Source organism: Python bivittatus, unplaced genomic scaffold (genome assembly GCF_059951505.1).
Source record: "Python bivittatus isolate LINGU-HERP-01145 unplaced genomic scaffold, Pbiv_v1 ctg000400_np1212, whole genome shotgun sequence".
Lineage (NCBI taxonomy): Eukaryota > Metazoa > Chordata > Lepidosauria > Squamata > Pythonidae > Python > Python bivittatus.
Window position 1 is genome coordinate 6,438,511 of NW_028277073.1, and position 19,645 is coordinate 6,458,155.

At 39.3% G+C, this 19,645-nt stretch overlaps 1 protein-coding gene across 6 annotated transcripts in view; it reads right to left on the bottom strand.

The window, feature by feature from the left end:
* Window positions 1–10,055: 10,055 nt before the first annotated feature.
* Window positions 10,056–19,645, bottom strand: part of PALD1 (phosphatase domain containing paladin 1) — a 106,680-nt gene continuing 97,090 nt past the window's right edge. For all 6 annotated transcript variants that reach the window (XM_088144367.1, XM_025173644.2, XM_088144369.1 and 3 more), the window contains exon 20: window positions 10,056–18,182. In XM_088144367.1, the coding sequence (XP_088000493.1) occupies window positions 18,033–18,182 (150 nt within the window). In that variant the 3' untranslated portion in view covers window positions 10,056–18,032. The remainder of the gene's footprint in view (window positions 18,183–19,645) is intronic.

A 19,645-nucleotide genomic window follows, 5' to 3' on the forward strand; every position in this document is an offset into this window, starting at 1 on the left:
AACCGGATGAGCTGGAACTCACATCCTTGTTACCTTCCAGCTGAGTTACTGTAATTCACTTTATATGGGGCTGCTCCTGAAGACCACCTCAACACTTCATCTGGTGCAGAATGTGGTTTCCCATTTGCTCAGCAGTCAGTTACAGTATTGTCACATACTGTACTATGTTTACTTCAGGAGCTTCACTGGCTACTGATTTCTTTCCAAGGGCAATTCAAGGTCCCAGGTATCACCTAAAAAGCCTTATACGGTTCAGAGTCTATCTTAGAGACCCCCCTCCTAACTAAATTCTGCCTTCCTGACCTGGTGGATACAGAGCGCCCACTATATCTACTATCAGGGGTTCTCATTGGCTGTTCCCCTCCTATGGAACCGTTTATTGAAGACAGAGCTATTTAGGAGAGCTTTTAAACTATGAACGTTGTCATCTATTTATTAGTTGTATTTTTGTTTGCTTTCGTAATTTTTAAGTGATTGTGTTACATGGTAGTTCTCTTATTTTTATTTCCGTTATTGTTACTGTTTTGTATCATGGATGCTAACACACCAAATGTCTTTTGACTGTGCTGGGAAAAAAATGAATAAGTAAATAAGAGGGTTTTTTCTTTCTTTTCTTTGTAGAGTGCCAGGTTGGCTGACAAACATGCTACTTTGCTAAATATAAATGCTGTTTGTCATGGATGATATTGTGCTAAACGCCATCCCTACTAGTTGTGTGGGCTCTGCTCTTTTACTAAGTTTCAGGAATATCAAAAGAGCTGAGCTAAGATCCAGTTAAACAGCAGTTTCCAAGCTGTGACACCAATTAGCTGAGAGCTGGCTTGGAAGGCAAATGAAATAAGAAGGGCAGTGGCTCAGGGAGTAAACTCTGAGGGAATCGGGACCACCAGGAATAGATCAGGAGGAGATTAAAAAGAAAGAACTGAAGCAGAAAAACAATTCTAAGGAAAAGGAACTGAAGACAGTAGCAGTTTGGGGACAGAGGATATTCCACCATAGAAAACTGGAATTTCCAGAGGAATTAATACAGAAGCAAACACCAGACTAAGAGAACATGTTTTGCTAATGTTTCTGTGGGGAAGAAATGTATTCTATTTTTTTTTTAATGTGTTAAATCAACTCCTTGGTGGAAACTTGAAAAAGTGAGAAATCTGACCTGAATGTTAAGGTAAAATGTGAATATTTTAAACCATTTTTCTGTCAAAAAGAGCTCATTTTGAACAGTAACAAACCAAGCATCCCTAAACGTCTTGTGATTTTATTTACTTCTATCTGTGCTTTGTTTTGTTACTTAATTTGTTACTCAGTTTACCTTCTGAATCCTTTAAATTCTGCCTAAATGTTGTGTCATCCTATTCTCATCACCAGTTATTATTCATTATTCGGGGTAAAAGGTATTACACAATTTCTTTGCAGGAAGGAAAATCAGCCAGAAATCAAGGAAGCAAACAAACAGAATTTTGTTCCTGGGACAGTTGAGAAGTTCTGCTCTTCAGCCAACTTAGTGTTCTGGCTGATAATAAACAGATTTAAATGTAATCATTCGTCTAAACATATTTTGTCTCTCTACATCACTTCACCCAGAAGGATGGGTTCCTGGCTGAGATGAAAAGACACGCATCATCAGTGCATTAAAACATCCATCAGTTAAAATGAAAGGCATAAATAATAGCAGGAGGGGTCAAAAAGGTCAGGGTGGCGGTGCAATTGTATGATCAAAACCTCACTCTTTTTTTTAATCTGTGATGCACATATGGCTGCCATCTTGACTTTTTTGCCTCTTTGTCCCCTTGGATGTCCCTGAATAAAATGCAGGTCAAGCAATACTACAAAATGGCCGATCAAGTAAGTTTCAAATTAGTACGCTCTACCAAGACAAGGTTGGAGGGAGTGTTTGTGCAGCATAAAAATGGAGTTCTGAATTCAGAAGCATTGAGATATCTCCAGAACTTGCAGACAAAATAGTGTGTATTCCAGGAGTTGTTGCTATGAACAACTCTGTGAGGTTGGATTTCCGTCGTATGCTATCTTAAAGTTCAAGAAGAGGGTTAATGCTGAACATTGGCATGAGGGAAAAATGGATGGATGCCAGACACACTTTTGAAGAACTTTGCTCACAAAAGCAGGACTACCTGGTGCATTTTAAAAATACGATTTCTGTATGTTTTCCTTTCTTTGTAAGACATATACTACCTAAATCCCCCAAAATGTTTCAGTACTTCATGGAACTCTAAATATTCAATACTTCATGGAATCTAAATATAACAAATCTATAAAGGCAGCAAACATTATTATTTTCTTTCTTTCTTTCTTTAGATTTTTTAATCCACCCTTAATATTTTTATAAATAACTCAAGATGGCTAACATACCTAATACTCCTTCCTCCTCCTATTTTCCCCACAACGACAACCGTGTGACGTGAGTTGGGCTGAGAGAGAGTGAGTGGCCCAAAGTCACCCAGCCGGCTTTCATGCCTAAGGTGGGACTAGAACTCACTGTCTCCTGGTTTCTAGCCTGGTACCTTAACCAGGTATTTTATTTGGTTTATAAACCACCCATCACTAGAAACCCTGGTAGGTGTACCAAAAGTCACAATTTAAGATATATAAAAAGACATAAGACATATAAAAATAGTAAAACCTTACTTTAAAAGAGAATCAGATTATCATTTTTGAAGGAAGATTAAAATATTTTAAACAGCTAGCATAGCCTTTTAGGCAATTGAAAAATATTTGTAAAAGTTTTCTTAAAAGCCAATAGAGATGGTACCCCCGGTATGGGGAAAGGAATTCCACAGACAAGGGGAGACAGAGAAATCTCCCTTCCAAGTACAAGCTAGACAGGCTGTCGCTGGAGAACAGCCTCCCAAGATGAACTTGGTGGGTGGTGAGAAACTTACGGGAGGAAACAAACTGAATCAAAAGGTTATAGGCTATACTCCAAGTACAGCTCCTGAGAAATGCAGAAGGTGATTCTTCCAAATTAGCACATTCTTAAGGCATTTCCAGATCAAATATTAAAAATACTAAAAATATCATTGTGGAAAGGAAACCATGACATTCATGCTACTTTACGGTAAAATTCATTGGACAAACATGCATTAGATTGTAAGTTGCCTGGTTGAGCAGCAAAATTCAGTTTCTGATATGGAATCACGTCTGTTGATTTTTCTGGATTGTGACATTTGAATCTGAAATCATTTAGATTGGAGGGATTTGTAGATGCACCGGCACCGATTTTTCTGCTATATTCTTCCAGCTTCTGATGAATACAGGGCAGCTGAACTGAGGTTGTTTAATACTGTACCTGAAAGTTGCTCATTTTTCTTCCTGAACTTTTTCATTAAAAAAAAACAAAACACTTGGCTATTTTGGTTGTTCTCTCTTCCAAGTGTTTATAATACGATTAATTAGAATTAAGCAGAGCAGGATTATTACTTCACTGTTTACATGCCCTATTTTTGTAATCCTGTATGATGCGGAAGGATTTTTTTCAGAAGTATTTTGATCATGCTCAGATAGAGTTGATTTATGTAGTTTTTTGGTCTTTTTCCCCCAGTCCCATGCTATAAGTGTAACTGTCATCTGTCATTCAGTCTTAGGAAAACCTTTTATATGAATCTTGATTTAGGTACATATTTTCTCATTTATGAAAAGATATTTATGCTGTAGGTTTTTATGCAGTATTTCTATCTTCTCAAGAATCCAAGATCCCTCTTAATTTCTGCCAGTTACAAATTTGATCAGACCAATCTCTGGTCTACATTCCTTGACACAAAGGAACAAGGACACTGAACAGTGATGGAATAATCCATTAATTTCTGTGGAGGCCTGATAAATAGGCCAGCTTCTAACCATCCTCATTTTGAAAGCAGCATAGCTATGACTCTGCTAAGTCATCTTTGAGTCATCAGTTTCTAAATGCTAGATCAGTAAAGGGACGATGTAATCACCAGTTTTAGCAGTTGGGAAAATCACCCTGTCTGAGTCTATATTTCATAGGGATCAAATACAACTATGGTGGAAGCAATGTGGAAATGGTATAAACCATGGCAAAATGAGATACATCCTTCAATTTTAGCCATGTTCCCTTCATGTTTCCTAGGACCAATTCCTGCAAGGAACTTTTTTTTTTATCCAAGTGGCTGAACCCATGCACTCAATGGCCAGAAATTCCTCAACAATAACAATCTGAAAAGATCCTTGTCTAAAATACTGGAAAACTATGCCCGTTACCATTAAGATAATACTAAGATAAATGGGTCAAAAAGTTGACTGAGTAAATGCAGTGTCCTACATTCCTATATACAGACATGATTCTTATTTTAAAACAGTTTCAATTACCCAAATTATCCTGACATCCAAGCCTAGTTCACAGGTTTTACTGAAGGTAACAGTAGCTCTGTTGGTAGTTCTTAAGTAAAACCACACTAGTCACCGAAAACACCAATAGTGAATCTTAAGCCTAAATATTTTGGATACATACTTTAAAGGCAACAGTCTTTGGAAAAGATGCTGATGCTTGAAAAAATCAAAAGGAGTGGGCAAAGAGGCTGATAGGCAACAAGTTGGCTAGATACTATCACTGATGACACAAGCAGTTACCGATAGGCAATTCTGGCAAAGTGTCTGGCATCGGGTCACAAAGAGACAAACACAACTGAACCACAGTAGCTCTGATGCTCATAAGAGAAGAAGAAGGCCGTTTCTCTATTGGCCAACTCAAGGTTATGAAATGACGCGCAAGCACTCAAATTTTATCAAGTGAATTGATTTTAAAAAATCTGAAAAAGCTGGGGGGTGGGGGAGGGAGAGAGCTGAAGTAATAAATATTGAGACTATTCCAGCCACCTCTGCCCTGACGACAGTGACTTCCTCCCTCATCCTAGTGGGAAGACTACTGCAATGCTCTCTACATGGACCTGTCTTTGTCAGAAGCTTCTTCTGATCCAAACCTAGGCAGCCTGTCTGGTGATCAGTGGTAGCAGATTTAGCAGTGCCACCTCAACCATCTCTCCCAGGAAAATTCAATCTTCCCTGTTCATTCTTCTGTAGGAAGGGGTGCAGAGTGTCTCCCCTCTGCATGGACTGAAGGAGCTTCATGACACTCCTTCAAGAAGCATTATCATTTTGCAGGGTGTCAGGTGTTTATGGTGATAGGCCTATAGCTGGTTTGTTTACATTGGGATACTACTGTATTTTAATATTTTGTTTCTGCAATTATAAACGGCCTTGAATCCTAAGCAGAAGGCAGTATATAAAGTGCAGGAGTAAACAGCAGACACTGTCTTAAGAGTTTTGAAACTTGGGTTGGTGTAAAGTTCATTTGGCCCAGTAATGGTAAGTATCTCAAACCGATTTAGGAGACTCAGAATCTCAATGGTCAAGCCCGTTTTGCATACAAATGTCCTAGGTTCAAACTCTGGCATTTCTAGTAGGACTGGAATGAGGCAGAGTAAATGGACTTTTTCTAAATATGTAGATTTGTCCTAATATTATGGTACTCATCATCCCAGGGATGGGCAATCTATGGCCCATTTGTTTATTGGCTTAGGAGCCCTTCTGTACTGAACTGTTGAAATGTGATGGCAAATGCCTTGATTTTGAGGACTGCATTTATTTGGGGTGGTGCTTGACCTCACACATTCTGAGATAGGTGTGTGAAACTTGTGTGAGACTTAATTTGCCTTTTGCTTTCTAGCACACAGCTCCCTGGAAATTCACCCCAAAGAGAAATGTTCTGACAATTACAAATGCCATAAGATAAAGCATTGAAAAGCATCGTTTTTCTTTTTCTTTAATTAAAGATGTAAAGAAATGATTGGAGTGAATTGCAGATGTTGGCATGCTTCCTAAATATCTCCATTTACTTCTCAACCCTCTTGGTCAATTCATTAATACTTTTGATGAACCACCAGAGGCAGGAACAACAATTCTATCAAACTTGGGTGGACTTTATATTTTGTCTTAATTGCAATAGACTTATTATTGGCAACACTTTTGATGTATAGTAAATATGAATGTGTATATTATCTATTTACTTGTTTACTTTTTTCTCTATGCATCACAGATTTACGTTACTTACTTACTTGATAATGTCTGTTAATTGCTGTTCAACAAAAGTGAACATTTATTTAAAAAGTTCCAAGATACTTCATATTCCTTCATTCAAAAAAACCAAACCAAGGCCAACATTGAAAATGCTTTCAAGTGGTTTAGCGGAGCAGAGTCTCCAGAGTTTGCGATTACTCAGAATTTGCCTAGGGAAGAATTATATGAGCATGCAGTGGTTAAAAACTGGTCCAGACATATAACCTCCCCTCCCCTCCCCTCCCCTCCCCTCCCCCCACAATCCAGCAGTACATTTACAGACTCTTATTTTTCCTTCTTGTGGTTTTTGCTATCAGAGGGGATGCAATACAGTACAGGGTGTGTGTGTGTGTGTGTGTGTGTGTGTGTGTGTGTGTGTGTGTGACTAATCTTCAGGCAAAGAGAAGTTTCATATGGCTCTTACTGGCTTTGCCAAGGCTTCCTTCCAGCCACTGTAAGTCAGGGTTGGGAATGGCAACATAAACACTCCAGCTTTCGGGAAACTGTTGACAGAGAAGCAGGAGTTGTTAAAGTCATGTTTTCACTAGAGAAAAATGTACCATTTTAGATAAGCTGTTTTAATAGACACACAATGTTACGATTTCATGGGACATTATTACAAAGATGGCAGATCTTTGGGGGCTTCTTCCTAGAGGTGTGTAGTTCCTGAAGAAAGTGGATCAAACCTAAAAGGTGTATTCTCATTGTATTTACACACACACACTCAATGTATCATGGCAGGGGGGCTTGGGGGAATAGTTGAAGCCTTAAGGAAAATTTAAACCTTTTCTCAGTTGCAAGGGACGTGATTTTATTAACAATAGCAACAACAACAACACTAACAATAAGTTGTGGCCACCCATTTTAGAAGAGCCTGAACAGCTTACAAAAAGTGGGCCATGGAGTGCATTGGGGTGTACAAGCTTCCTTTTCCAGCTGCAACCCTCCGAGTCCTGACACATTGTTCCATTGTAGTCTTGGGAAGAGTCTTCTATTGAAATCAGTGGAAGGCTTTGCCCAAGACTAATAGCTGCTAAAGAGAGCCAGTTTGGTGCAGCGATTAAAGGTGCTGGACCACAGCAGAAGACTCTGAGTTCTAGTTCTGCCTTAGGCACAGAAGCCAACTGTGTGACTTCGGGCCATTCTGTGTCAGCCTTAAGAAGCAGGCAAGGGCAAACCACTTCCAAAATATTGCTAAATAACTGTGATTTGGAATAATACTTGCAAAATACTCCCAGGTCATTATAGGAGCCAAGACTGACTCAAAGGCTATAGCAATAGCTGCTGAAGAACAGAAAATCAAAGAAGCTCCATTGATTCAGTTGGGAGGTTTAATGGGTTGTATTCAGCCTATGGATCACAGGTTCTGCATTCCTGAACTGCACACATTTGCTAAGCAGAATCTCTAACTTTTATTCTGGATTAAATGTGTTGGTTACATTCCACTTGCATTCTCATTGCCTGTTACTACAAGTTTATAATCCCATTTTTACCTGTCTTTTGATCCAGGGCAGACTCCTAATTTTACTCACTGATGCCATGGAATGAAAAGTAGTTGTTTGGTTTGCTAGAGATGAATTATTATGGGAAGAGGTAAAGTGGTGTGTTGGATGTGGGGGAAATAATGGAAGGACTAGATGACCAAAAGAGGCTGAGAGGGGGGAAAAAAAAAACCTAATGAATTTCAGAGGGACAGTATCATCCACCACTTGATATTATCTTTAAGTATTTGAAATCCCAGCTCCAAAGAAATTTCTTAATTATCATATTCTTTGCTCTTCAATGCAACCCAGATGGCTTTCCTGTGGTTTTGGCCAACATTTGAATAGGGTTTCATGTATAATGGAACATCACAGAAATAAAAATATGGAAATTATTTTTGAAGAAGTCTCCCCCCTACCATGCCCACCAACAGTATTTGAGTGGCTGTAGGCCAACCTGTGTATTCTGAGGGATGACTGAATGTTTCATTTGAGACTGCTTCTTAATGCCAAAGTTGGATTGTGGGTTGTAGGCTTAAGTTCCTTCTTGATCTTATTTTTGACTACTTGGCAAGGGGCTAACAGCATTCATCCTATCTGTTCTGTTGACTTAAAAACATTCTTTTGCCAGCAAAACAAACTTGGTTCATGTTTAATAGACACCTTTGGAAATGATGGAGGACATTTGGAGCCAGAGATCCATGAGTTAATGGATTGCCTATGCTTCAAAGCAACATGCAGCAAGTGCTTACAATTCTCCATAGATACAGTGTCCAGACCCTCCACAATACCCATCTTCAAATCAGTATGACAATGCCTATGTTTCATGATCCAGGAAGCTGCTGACAATCGGGAGTTTACTTCTGAATCTTCTAATCTGAATTGGGGTAAATGTGTTGTGGTCTATTTACCTAACATGTTTCTTCTTCAGCCATTCTGGCCAGGCTGGACTCTAGAGTTGAAGCCAACTCATACCCACACTTTTCCCTTACATCCTTCTTTATATAATTAAATAAGTTTTCAGCACATTTATTCAAAATGTTTGAAAATTCCAAATGTTTAAAGGCAGAGAAAAATATGGAAATGGATAATTTTACAAGTTTTGATTTGGCATAACAAGAACAACAATAATATGCAGAGCCAGTCTGGTCTAGTGGTGAAGGAACCAGGCTAGAAAGCAGGAAACGGTCAGTTCTACTCCTGCCTTAGGCACAAAGCCGGCTGGGTGACTTTGAGCCAGTCCTCTCTCTCAGCCCAATTCACTTCACAGGGTTGTTGTTGTTGGGAAAATAGGAGGAGGAAGGAGTATTAGGTATGTCTGCCACCTTGAGTTATTTATAAAAATAATGGCAGGATTTAAAAAAGCCTTAAAAAATAAATAAATAAAATAATATGCAGCACCAGCAGCACACACTTAAAAAAAAATAATCTTAAAGGGCCTGGAGAATAGTAACTATTTTATCTGGTGCCAGAGAGTCAGGAAGCCAATCCCAAGTATATTTTATTAAGCAGGGCATTCTGGGGTGGGGTGGGGGACCATGAAAAAAGTCAGCTCACCAGCATTCAGAGACCAGCTCTCATTAAAGCAGAATTAAGGTAATGACTTCAGGGAATAGCATGAACATAAAGGGGAGAGGAAGTTTCCCACACAGGATGGAAAACATGCATTTATCACTGCATGATATGTGTGAAAAGGCTGGTAAGTTCAAGGCCAACCCATGGTGATGTAAGGCAGTTGTCATTGTCATTATTTTCTTTTCCATTTTTCAGAAGCCCAACCCAAGGTTGCTGATTTGTTTCAGTGTCTCAAACTTCCCTATTAGCACTGCCATTAGAAAGCAGAATGCTGAATATTCCACATCAGGTTATTGGCATAAGCTATTTTGATTGCTTAAGCATATTGTCAACATCTGGAAAAGCACATGATACATAGGAAACAAAGCTATTTGGTAAATCAACCCTGTCCTGTCTGTTTTCATAGTAGCGATATATTCTATATTTAATAATTCCCATATAACTGGTCTGGGGTCAAGCTGGGCCATGCTGGCAAGATCATTTAGTAAAGTTCAGTATGGGGAAATTAAATATTAAAGCTCGTTGGAGCAAGAAGTGGTGTTTCAAGAGCTGTTGGACTACAGCTCCCATCATCTTTCACCATTGGCCCAGCTGATTAGGGCTGATAAGAGTTAGAAATCCATAACACCTGGAGGGTTTTATACTCTGACATTCAGTAGATTTGGAAAGAATTTCAATCCTGAAACCACCCTGCAAAGATCAGCTTCTGAATAACATCAGGGGGAAGGCTCTGGATTGACATCAGAATCACAGACCCCCAGGCTGTTTTTGGAACCCGTGCTCCTAGACAAAGGCTAAATACCCAACTAGAATTGATTTTCACATATTGCCACCTGAAGCAGGGACATCCACCAGGGGGTCAAAAAAGTCAAGATGGTAGCTACAACCAATCAAAGCTCTGTCTCTTTTTTACACATCTCACCTTTTTTTTTTACCCCCACTCCCCTTGACCTGAAAGACTAAATCAGACTGATTATAAATACAGTCTACTAATGGATCTTTTCTGCTTAGTCAGATGCTCTCAAGTTGTGTCTGAAGATTGTTCAACCTGGGAGGCAACATTCAGACTTCAACTTTTCAGGATTTTCTAAGCAAACATGGCCATTTTTGAACACAAACTTCAAAGCAGAACTTCAGTGAGTGACAAAAGAATGGCAGCTTATCTTTTCAGTTCTTTTTTCTGGCACCTGAATTTAGGTCCTAGACTTTTATTCCATTACAGAGGTCAATTAACTTATCAATTTCAGAATATTTGGGGTATTCATCAATGCTGTTTTGTAAGGTTCTGACTTTACAGATAGGTTTCTACACAACCAACACACTTTGTACTTTTCACATTTCGTTTTCTTCAAACCATACTTATTTTTTCCCGCTTTCCAGTGTCTTCAAGCATGACTAGGTTAGAATATTAGAACATGTTATCAGGCATTGGAAGTATTTCTTGACCGAGAAAGGAAAAAAAAATCACAATAGTTAACAACTGAAAGTCACTGTAACTCTAGAAACAAAAGGGTTGTTTATTAAGGTGAAGGAGCACTAGTAAATTGTCTGGCAAAATACATGTCACCTCTGTAGTCCCCTTCTTACATGGTGGATTTAGCCATTGTTATAATTCAAACAAGAGCTCAACTATAACCATTTTCCTTGGAAACTGAACCATCCAACAGCTTTGTGGATGAAAAGCAAATGGATTCAAAGGCTTCAGTCTAGACAGGCTCCAGACAACTTAAACAATGGAACAACACACAGCAAAACTCATAAACCAGCTTGAGATAACTTTTTTCCACCCCTTCGCCATGCTTTATTTAGACCCCATCTCCTGTAGGGCAGACATATTAAAATAACACTTAATTTTGGAGAGGTCTTTCTGCCATTCCTTCTAAATACATTTGATTATGGTTGAGGTAGTATTGCTTTAGGCAGCTCTCATAACAGACTCTACACAACAAACTCTACAACCTCAAGGGCTGTTCAGGCTCCTCTTGTGCAAACACTGCCTTAGCGAGAGCCACTTCACTAGCCTTCGGAAGCCACTTCAAAAACCGAGAGCTGTTGCGGAAACCATTTTGATATACTGGGGAAAGGCAGGGCAAGTTTGGAGGAATTGTTCACACTAAAAGAATTCCACTGTACTTGCATGAACTCTTGAATGCATTCCAAATAGCTATTAGTATTTTGGGCACAACAGTTAATTCTGACATGATCTATGAACCCAGGTATCAATCAGTAAATCAGTCTGAGAAAATATTCCAGACATATATAACAGTTGATCAATGAATACAGAGATAAAAGAGTTTTTATCTTTAGGTGCATAAGCCACGTTCAGATGAAATCAGCGCTCGTAAGCACAGATCACAATTTTCTTTGCGCAAAGAAACTTCAAATTTCTTTTTATGGAATCCTGATTATTAGGTCAAGAGATCTGTGAGGCTCCCCCAAATCCCTCCATCAAAACATAATTTAATTGAATGACCACCTGAAAAATGAAGGCAAAATACTGCTTTGAAAGTCACGAACATGAACAGTAGCAATTGTATTATCACATGGCTACATGCTCAGGTATCTTGCCGCACGAGATGCTTGATGTCAAGTGGGAATTGGAGATGGAAGAGCAGAACCTTCTTAGCAGCAGGACAGCCTCCATGTCAAAGTAAAATAATCAAATATTTATTACAAGGTGACTTTGCAATATTTATATACATGTATATACCCCAGAAATGAATCTACTCCTGTAGTCTAAAATGGGGTGGTGACTTTGGCCTAACTTTAGAAGACCTCTGCCAAGTCATCAGCTCTGACCTTCAACAAGGTCGATCTGTTTCTTCCTTGGCATGCCTTGGAACAGGTAGAAGGCAAAGAAAAAGCATTTCATGTCACAGGAGGTTGGGGAGCCTGTTAAACTCACAAGGGACTTCTCAGAAGGCCATAGGTAACAGAGCAAGTTTTAAAGCAGGATTTAATGGTACCCCTTATTCAACTTTTAAGCCCTCCCCTCAAGAAAAATAACTCCATGTCACAAGAACTTATGATTTTCTTATACCTCAAAATGGTTTTCAGGAGCTACTTTTTAAACAAAGTTGTTCATGAAAATTGTTGATAGCAATATTCACTTTATGTATAGGAAGACGTTGATGAGAAACTAATCTGATTTTTCTAGCATTTCAGCAAGTGGAGGTCAATGCCATTCATCAGTTACAAATTCCTTTCCTGGTTTGTGAGTAAGGATAAACGGTTTCTCCAAAATACTGAAATGCAATGTCATAGGATTACTTACCATGCCATGTTTTTGCTGAAACATGCTGTACCTGGTTATTTTTCAAACTGATTTCTATTTGCCCTTTTCAACACAACTCTAGTTCTCAATGGTGTATTTTGGAAGCATTTATTCCTTGGCAAAAGTCCTAATGTCAGTCAGAATGACTGACCGATGAGCCGTCAGAACTCTGAAATGCCAGTTTGAAGTATGGACAATGAGAACTGTTTCATTCACTGCAAGATTCTTGCTAAGCTCCAAGGATATGCTTTGGACACAGTAGTTAGAGCAAAGTTAGGAAAGGCTAGCTAGACTTTGAGATGTGCAAACTAAAAAGCAGGAATTGAGAGGACACATACCACACTGCAAATCAAAGTATACTTGGTACTGAAAGTGTGTGCTTCAGGCCACAGGTCATGATCCCTGGCCAAGCCTAAACTCTCCCACCTACAGTATGATGAGGAATTAAACTGGCCTTCTTTGCAGATTTTTCTTTTAATTTCACTATTATAATAGCATATGCAGGGAAACTTGCTGAACATGCAGGAAAAGCATTACAGGTTGGATCAGGCCAAGCTGATCCTAATCTAATTTTGCACTTTTAAAACTATCCTTTGTGCTTGAACTAGCTTACCAACACCAGGTATTATTGTCTACTCTTGCTAACGATTACTGAAGCTATTTTAGTATATAAAATTGTCCCTTCCTGTTCTTCCCAGTTGACCTCACTTCTCTTCATTCTCTTCATGCTGTAATACATAACCCAGGAGTCTTAATTTTTTACCAAAAAAAAAAGAGAATACTCTTGGCATAGATGAAAGTCTGATTACAGAATTAAATTACTACGTTTGGATCAAATCTGATATACAGTAAATAGCAACTACCTCAAATACTATGTGCTAAATAATATGTAATGATAGGAACTTTTATTGTTTAACTATCTGCAAGTAAATTACCCATGTCCCACCTCACCATTTTTCCTGGTTGGCTATAGATACTCTACCTCCATCATGCTACAGTACTAACCCAGTTGTCACCATGGTTAAAGACAATGTTTTTCATTGCACATTTTAAAAAACAATTTATCATCAGAATAAAAATATTAATTTCTGGAGTATTTAACCCAGCTCTAAAGAAGGGGAAAAATAATCATTTGCTCAGAATGCAAGCATGTCCTATTTTGGCCTGAGGTAAAATTGGACCTCACAATTTGTATTAGCTTTTGCCTGTGTGTGAGACATTCAGTGGAACAAGTTGCTTCCTATCAGATATTCGCAATGAATGGTCCTACTAAGTCCACGAAAGATTTGTGGACATGCAGCATTAAGGTTATAGAAAGCCATATGGGGAATGTCTGGACTTCCTCCAGCCAACTTGTATTTTCTGAATATTTGATGTTATACTAAAAGTAACTGGCAAAATCCAAATTTAAATTGAAGTAGTTCATTGATGAAGGTTCTCTGAGTATTACCACAAAGGTTGGGAACATCTGGTCTTCCAGATATTGCTAAATTCTAACTTCCACCACTGGCCACGCTGGCTGGCTGTTTAGATTTGCAATGCAGCAACATCAGGTTTTCCATCTCTCTTTCAGAACTGGATGATGGGACATGTCCATGCAAATACATTAAGGTTACCTCCCAAGTATTTGTATCATCTCCCCAGTCCTGGCTTGGTCTGGTGCAAAACAAAGCAACATTGCACACGTTTTCTGATGCACCAAGATACACATAACCGTCCTCTCCTCCACCAATATATGTACATTACTAATATTTGATTACTGAACACCTGCCATTAAAACATGACAAGCATAATTTAAGCAAATTCTGGATACACAGCTAAAAAAGATGCAGGGATCTCTCAACGTTAATCCTGCTATGACTTATTAGTAGCTATTTTATTAGGATCAAAGGTGGCTTAATTTTAGATACTAGTGAACAGAGATAGCACTTGGCTGATTTGGTCTGGGTTTAGAAGCTAAACAGGGTTAATCCAAATTAGATGGAGATACCACCAGTGAGGGTTGTAGGACTGACTGGGAACTTAACACAAATTCTAAGAGGCAGCAACAGTGGACCACTCCTAAGAACATTAAATGATTACCTCCATGTAGTAACCAGCTGAGTCAGAGGTGCGTTTCCCCTCTTAACCGACAAGAATGAATTACTGACGCCTTCTACTCAATTGGGCCTTCTTTCTCATGATAAGCTCTATTTTAGTCTTCCTGGTTTGGCACTCCTGAGATGTCCGAGAGAAGAATTCTGTAAGCTCCAAAACAGGGGTAGACAATCTGATGATCTTCAGACATTTTAATCCACCATTGCCATACTCACACTGGCCAGGGCAAATGGGAGTTGTTCTCCAGCAGACCCAGAAGGTACTAGGTTGCTCACCTGTTCTTGGAAAATGCCAGGCAGTGCTGGTCTTCCTGGAGGAAGACTGCACAACCTCTCACCAGTATTGTGAGACTGCCACACTGTAGTAATTTCTCAGTACCCATATTTGTGTGTGTGTGTTTTTTTAAAATTTATAATCAAATCTGAATTCACTCTTCAGTAGAACTGTAGTAATAATATTTTTTGTCCAATCCAAGATTAGCTCAGGAGTTGTATTGTAATGATAAAGCCAAGTAACACTCTAGGAGCAGCTGAAAATTCAAGAAATGTTTGCTAAATCACCCTATGGTTTGGCAACCGACTGAATGAAAAGAAAGAGAAGGCAGGGGATGTCATTTGAACTTGCAGTTCATGCACAGATATGATCAAAGGAGTGGAGTTTGATGCAATTACGGTTGAATTAATTACATACTGAGGCATCCCTAAGATAGTAAATGAGATTTCTAAAGATCTCTGTTGATTGATGGGCATACTCTCTTTCATTTCACAAAGGAACCATTGTTTGGTAGGTCTATAAACTGCTCTTTTTGTTTAACTTATTCCTTATGCTTAACCATCCACCTCAGTCCCCACAAAATAAATGTTCTAAGGAAAGCTCCAGGCCCTCCCCTCCTGTCCCATTATACTCAAATGTATACATGGCCTTATTTGAATTCAAGCTAGACTATCCTCTTCCAGGGTTTGGTTTCGTTTCACAACATCTTATTCATGAAGATCTTTTTCTTATAACAACACACTTCTAGCATGTTTGCACAGGCTGACCGTGAAGACAAAACAGCACTCACACGATTCAGTATCATTTTGGTGCATGTCAAAAATGCAAGTTTTAAAGCAGGGTGGGGTGAAAACCCTTCCTTGCTTGTTCTGCTGAAAATGCATCTTCAGCAAAGGCTTGCAAGCCTGTTAAGTTCTGTGGCGTCAGAAACAGGGAACCGGTAGCCTTCCGTATGCTGCTGAACTACAATTCCGGGCATAACTACGGGTAGCTTGTACTAGGAGTTGTACCTCAGCAATGCATGGAGGCTCACAGGTTCTGCATTTCTGTGTTGGAGAAAAATGAAGCAGAAAAAAAAATTGGGGAAACAAAGCAGCAAAAAACGCAAAACAAAACTGAAAGAGTAGTTAAGGGGGGGAAATGATACAATATTAAAGATGCACAAAGGGCTTTAAGTCCAAAACATTCTGTCTCAAGCGCAAAGTAGCCAGTTCAGGTTTAATGGAAATGACTCAAGCTTGAAGCAGGGCTCCATGCAACAGAGCTGCCCTGAGCAAAAATCACTTCCAAAATGTTTGCAGCAGCCCTTTCCACCCTCAAACCAACTGCTTCACCCTCAGAATGGAGCATCCTAAATTCAAAACGGTTTGCCTGGAAACGTTTTTCACACTATGATATTCTGTAGCACATACACTAGCTTCATCAGGAAGCACAGAAGCAGCACTGGTGTCATCTAGAGTTGGTGCCTGGAGTTAAAGGGTAACAAATCAAACTTCTTGTTGCTGTAACACTTAAAATTAACTTTTTCTTGCAGTATAGTAGAGGACCTAAATTTAATTTCCAAGTTAAAATAGTTCTTCTCACAATCCACAAGCGTTTTTTTGAAGCGGTAGCTCTTGATTTAGGATGTTCTCCTCAGAAGCAGCAAATACTGTTTCTCCATACTGCACTTAGCCTACTGTTGAGAAGGAACAGACCGGTGTTAAAAATGCTATCATAAATGTAGGATGATACATACGCAGAAAGCATATAAGTGTGTAACCCAGCACCCTAGAAATTTCCACTTTTGCTTTTAAAAGTGAAGGTCAATTTCTTGTTCACATGACTGGACTAGTATGATTGAAAGTGTATGGCAAAAGCTAAGGTAAAATGTACAAGCCCAAAATGTATCATCAAATTATCCTTTTCTCTGAGGAATCTTTAGTGCATTATTATCTGAAAGAAGAAACCTTTGCTGTTTTCGAAGATTCCTGAACCTAAAACGCTGGAGGGAGACTAGCCACTAGCTGTCAGCTGTAAGTAGAGTTAGAAATGATACTTTAGGGACACGTCTCTCAGCGGTAGATTGCATGACTTCAGATTCAATCCCTACAATTTCTATTTAAAATCTCATATCTTAAGTCTAAGGTCTTGGCAGTAGAAAAGAATTCCAATTTGAATCAAACTAAGGCAGAGTCCACTTAGTCTTTGGTATATGCAGATTAGTCATGTGAACTAATGTGAGCTGCTTATGGGTGGCTGAGTACACAAAATTCTTGACTGGACAGACCTGGTGCAGAAGGACATGTCATTATTGCTGGCAGTCTGCATTTGAGAAAGAAGACCAAGAGTTGGAGCTGGGACTCCAGGAATATAGGTGCTGATACCATTCTGCAGCTAGCATAGCTGCTTGCTCAAAATTGGCTCAACCTATACATTTGCACATTAAACCTAGTGCAGAGTAGTCCCAAAGCCTAAAATTATTGTCCGGAAGGAAGCATCTACACTAAGACGAGGAACCTACAACCTTGCAGATGTTGTTGCTCTCTAGCTCCTATTAACAATGCCAACATTACAATTGATGAACTCTAGTTTAACATCTACCAGTCTATAGGTTCCCCAACCCAGTTCACACCGATAGGGCAGGATAGGTGAATCTAACCATTTGCTGTATTCAGATAAGCACCATATATATGCAATCCCAGACACTCTAGAAATTTCAGCATCCTCTTATGCATGCAGTGAAAAACCCACATTGGACAGTATAGGTAAACTCCCATTCTTAGCATAGTACAACTGCCCAGCAATGGTGACTACCAATTGAAGTATCACAAATGTACATTTGAATTATCGTAACAAAACAATGAGGTTCAAGCACGAGAAATACTTAAGTCATATGGAACTGCCTATTAAATGCTTCCTACATCTGCATATACATAATATACAAGTTACCTTGGGCACCAAGTCCTCAAAAAAAGTCTTTGAAAAAAAGCTTTTGTGGCACCCTGGGAATCAGGAGAAAGTATAGAGCATCTGCTTTGTTTGAATTTATTTTATTCTATCTGAAAGACCCTAAAAGGTCTTCAGGGTAGTTTTACCTCTTTTTCTTGGAGACACAGTCCTTCTTTAAGGCACATATTTTTCATATACATATATATATATAAATGAACTTAAAAATCCACTCAGAATAGTAGAAAAAGAAAATGATTTGGCTACATCTGGAGAAGTGCTGCAGTCCTTCAGGCCCTTAATAACGTTGGGTCCTAAATGAACTCTCCTCGGAATGGCAGGGAGCTACGACTTTGCTCCTGCCAACGGTAGCGAAGCCGGGAGAGTGGTCTGTTCTCCAGAGTTTCAAATTCAGAAAAACCCAGCTGGTTCAGGATCTCATAGACACCCGCCTTGGCCGCCACCTGAAAAGAGAAAACACATCAGGGATTGGGAGGAAGGGGGAACAGAGAGAGAGAGAGAGAGAGAAAGATGGTCTTAACAGTTTTTTTTAAAGCAGAGAAAAGTACCTGATGTTTTAGATTACCAGCAAGCTAAAAAGGAGGCAATTCATTTGCAGCAAGCATCAGGTTTGTATGTGTGTGTGTCAGAATGGTTAAGGGCACTCTGGAGGAATTCCTTACTCTTTTCTATGGTACTTTCAGATATATTTGCAATACTCCAGTCTAGGCATTTTCCTCCTCCTCCTCCTCCTCCTCCTCCTCCTCCTCCTCCTCCTCCTCCTCCTCCATCACCACCACCACCACCACCACCACCACCATTAACCACTCACACACTTTGATTCACTTGGGCAGGGTTCTCTGATGTTTTGAGCTAGTAGGTGCATTCTGAATTTTGACAATGTTGCGTTTTCTCCCACCAAATGACTTAGAGAGCAGGGACAGAAGCTTATCCCTGTAGAAACTCCCTGCCTGGCCCAAAACACTATTTCCCAGCCAACAAACCAGTGAGATTAAAAGAGAAGGTAACTTGCCCATGAACCTAATCTCCAGGCAGAGCTCCAGAATGCAATGCCCCTTTTTTGAACTCACAAATGTTCTTTCCCAGGAGAAGCTCAACTGAGGATCCTTACAGTGAAGGAACTTGGCCAAGAAAGGCTGAGTCATGAATGCCAAGTCACATATTTACCTCCACAAAACTAACGGGAAATGACCCCTTTCAGTAGAAGGTATAAGAGCACATCTTCCCAACAGAAGGCAGCTTTGGGCCTTTTTACATGCATCACCTCTGCAAACTAGGGACTTACATCAACCCACCAGTGTTAAAAGGCTTGCAAAAGAACATAAAACTTAGTTTAGTTCTGTGCTTTAAAATAACTAGAGTTTAATGGAATTACAGCAAATGTATATTTGCAGTTATCAAGTTATTTGTCTCTCTCTATATAAATATATGCATCCTTCTGTACAACATTAAGAAGGTTGCTGGGGTGGCAAAACAAATGAGAAAAAGATGCTAACAATGGTTTATAAAAGTAAGAAAATGTTTCTGGAATACATCTCCCCAGTCCACATCAAAGAAGTACCAAAGTAATCCAAAAACAATTTGGGAGAATGTTTCATCTACTTCTGCTAGGATAAAGCAAACATAACTGTTTACATTTTTCTCCTACAAAATAATTCAAAATGCACAGCCTTATTTCCCCCCTGAAACTTTTATGAATAAACTTCCCTCCATCAAGCATTTAAAGCCACTTTGCAAAGCATGTCTCTGACCAGCCAAGAATCTACCCTGAAAAATTGCATCTACCCCTGTATTGGGAAAAGGGATCTGCAGTCCCTAAAAAGACCATTTAAACTGCTTTAGCTTCCTAGAAATGCATGCATGCATGCATGCAAGCAAGCATGTATGTATCTTTGAGTGGATTCCG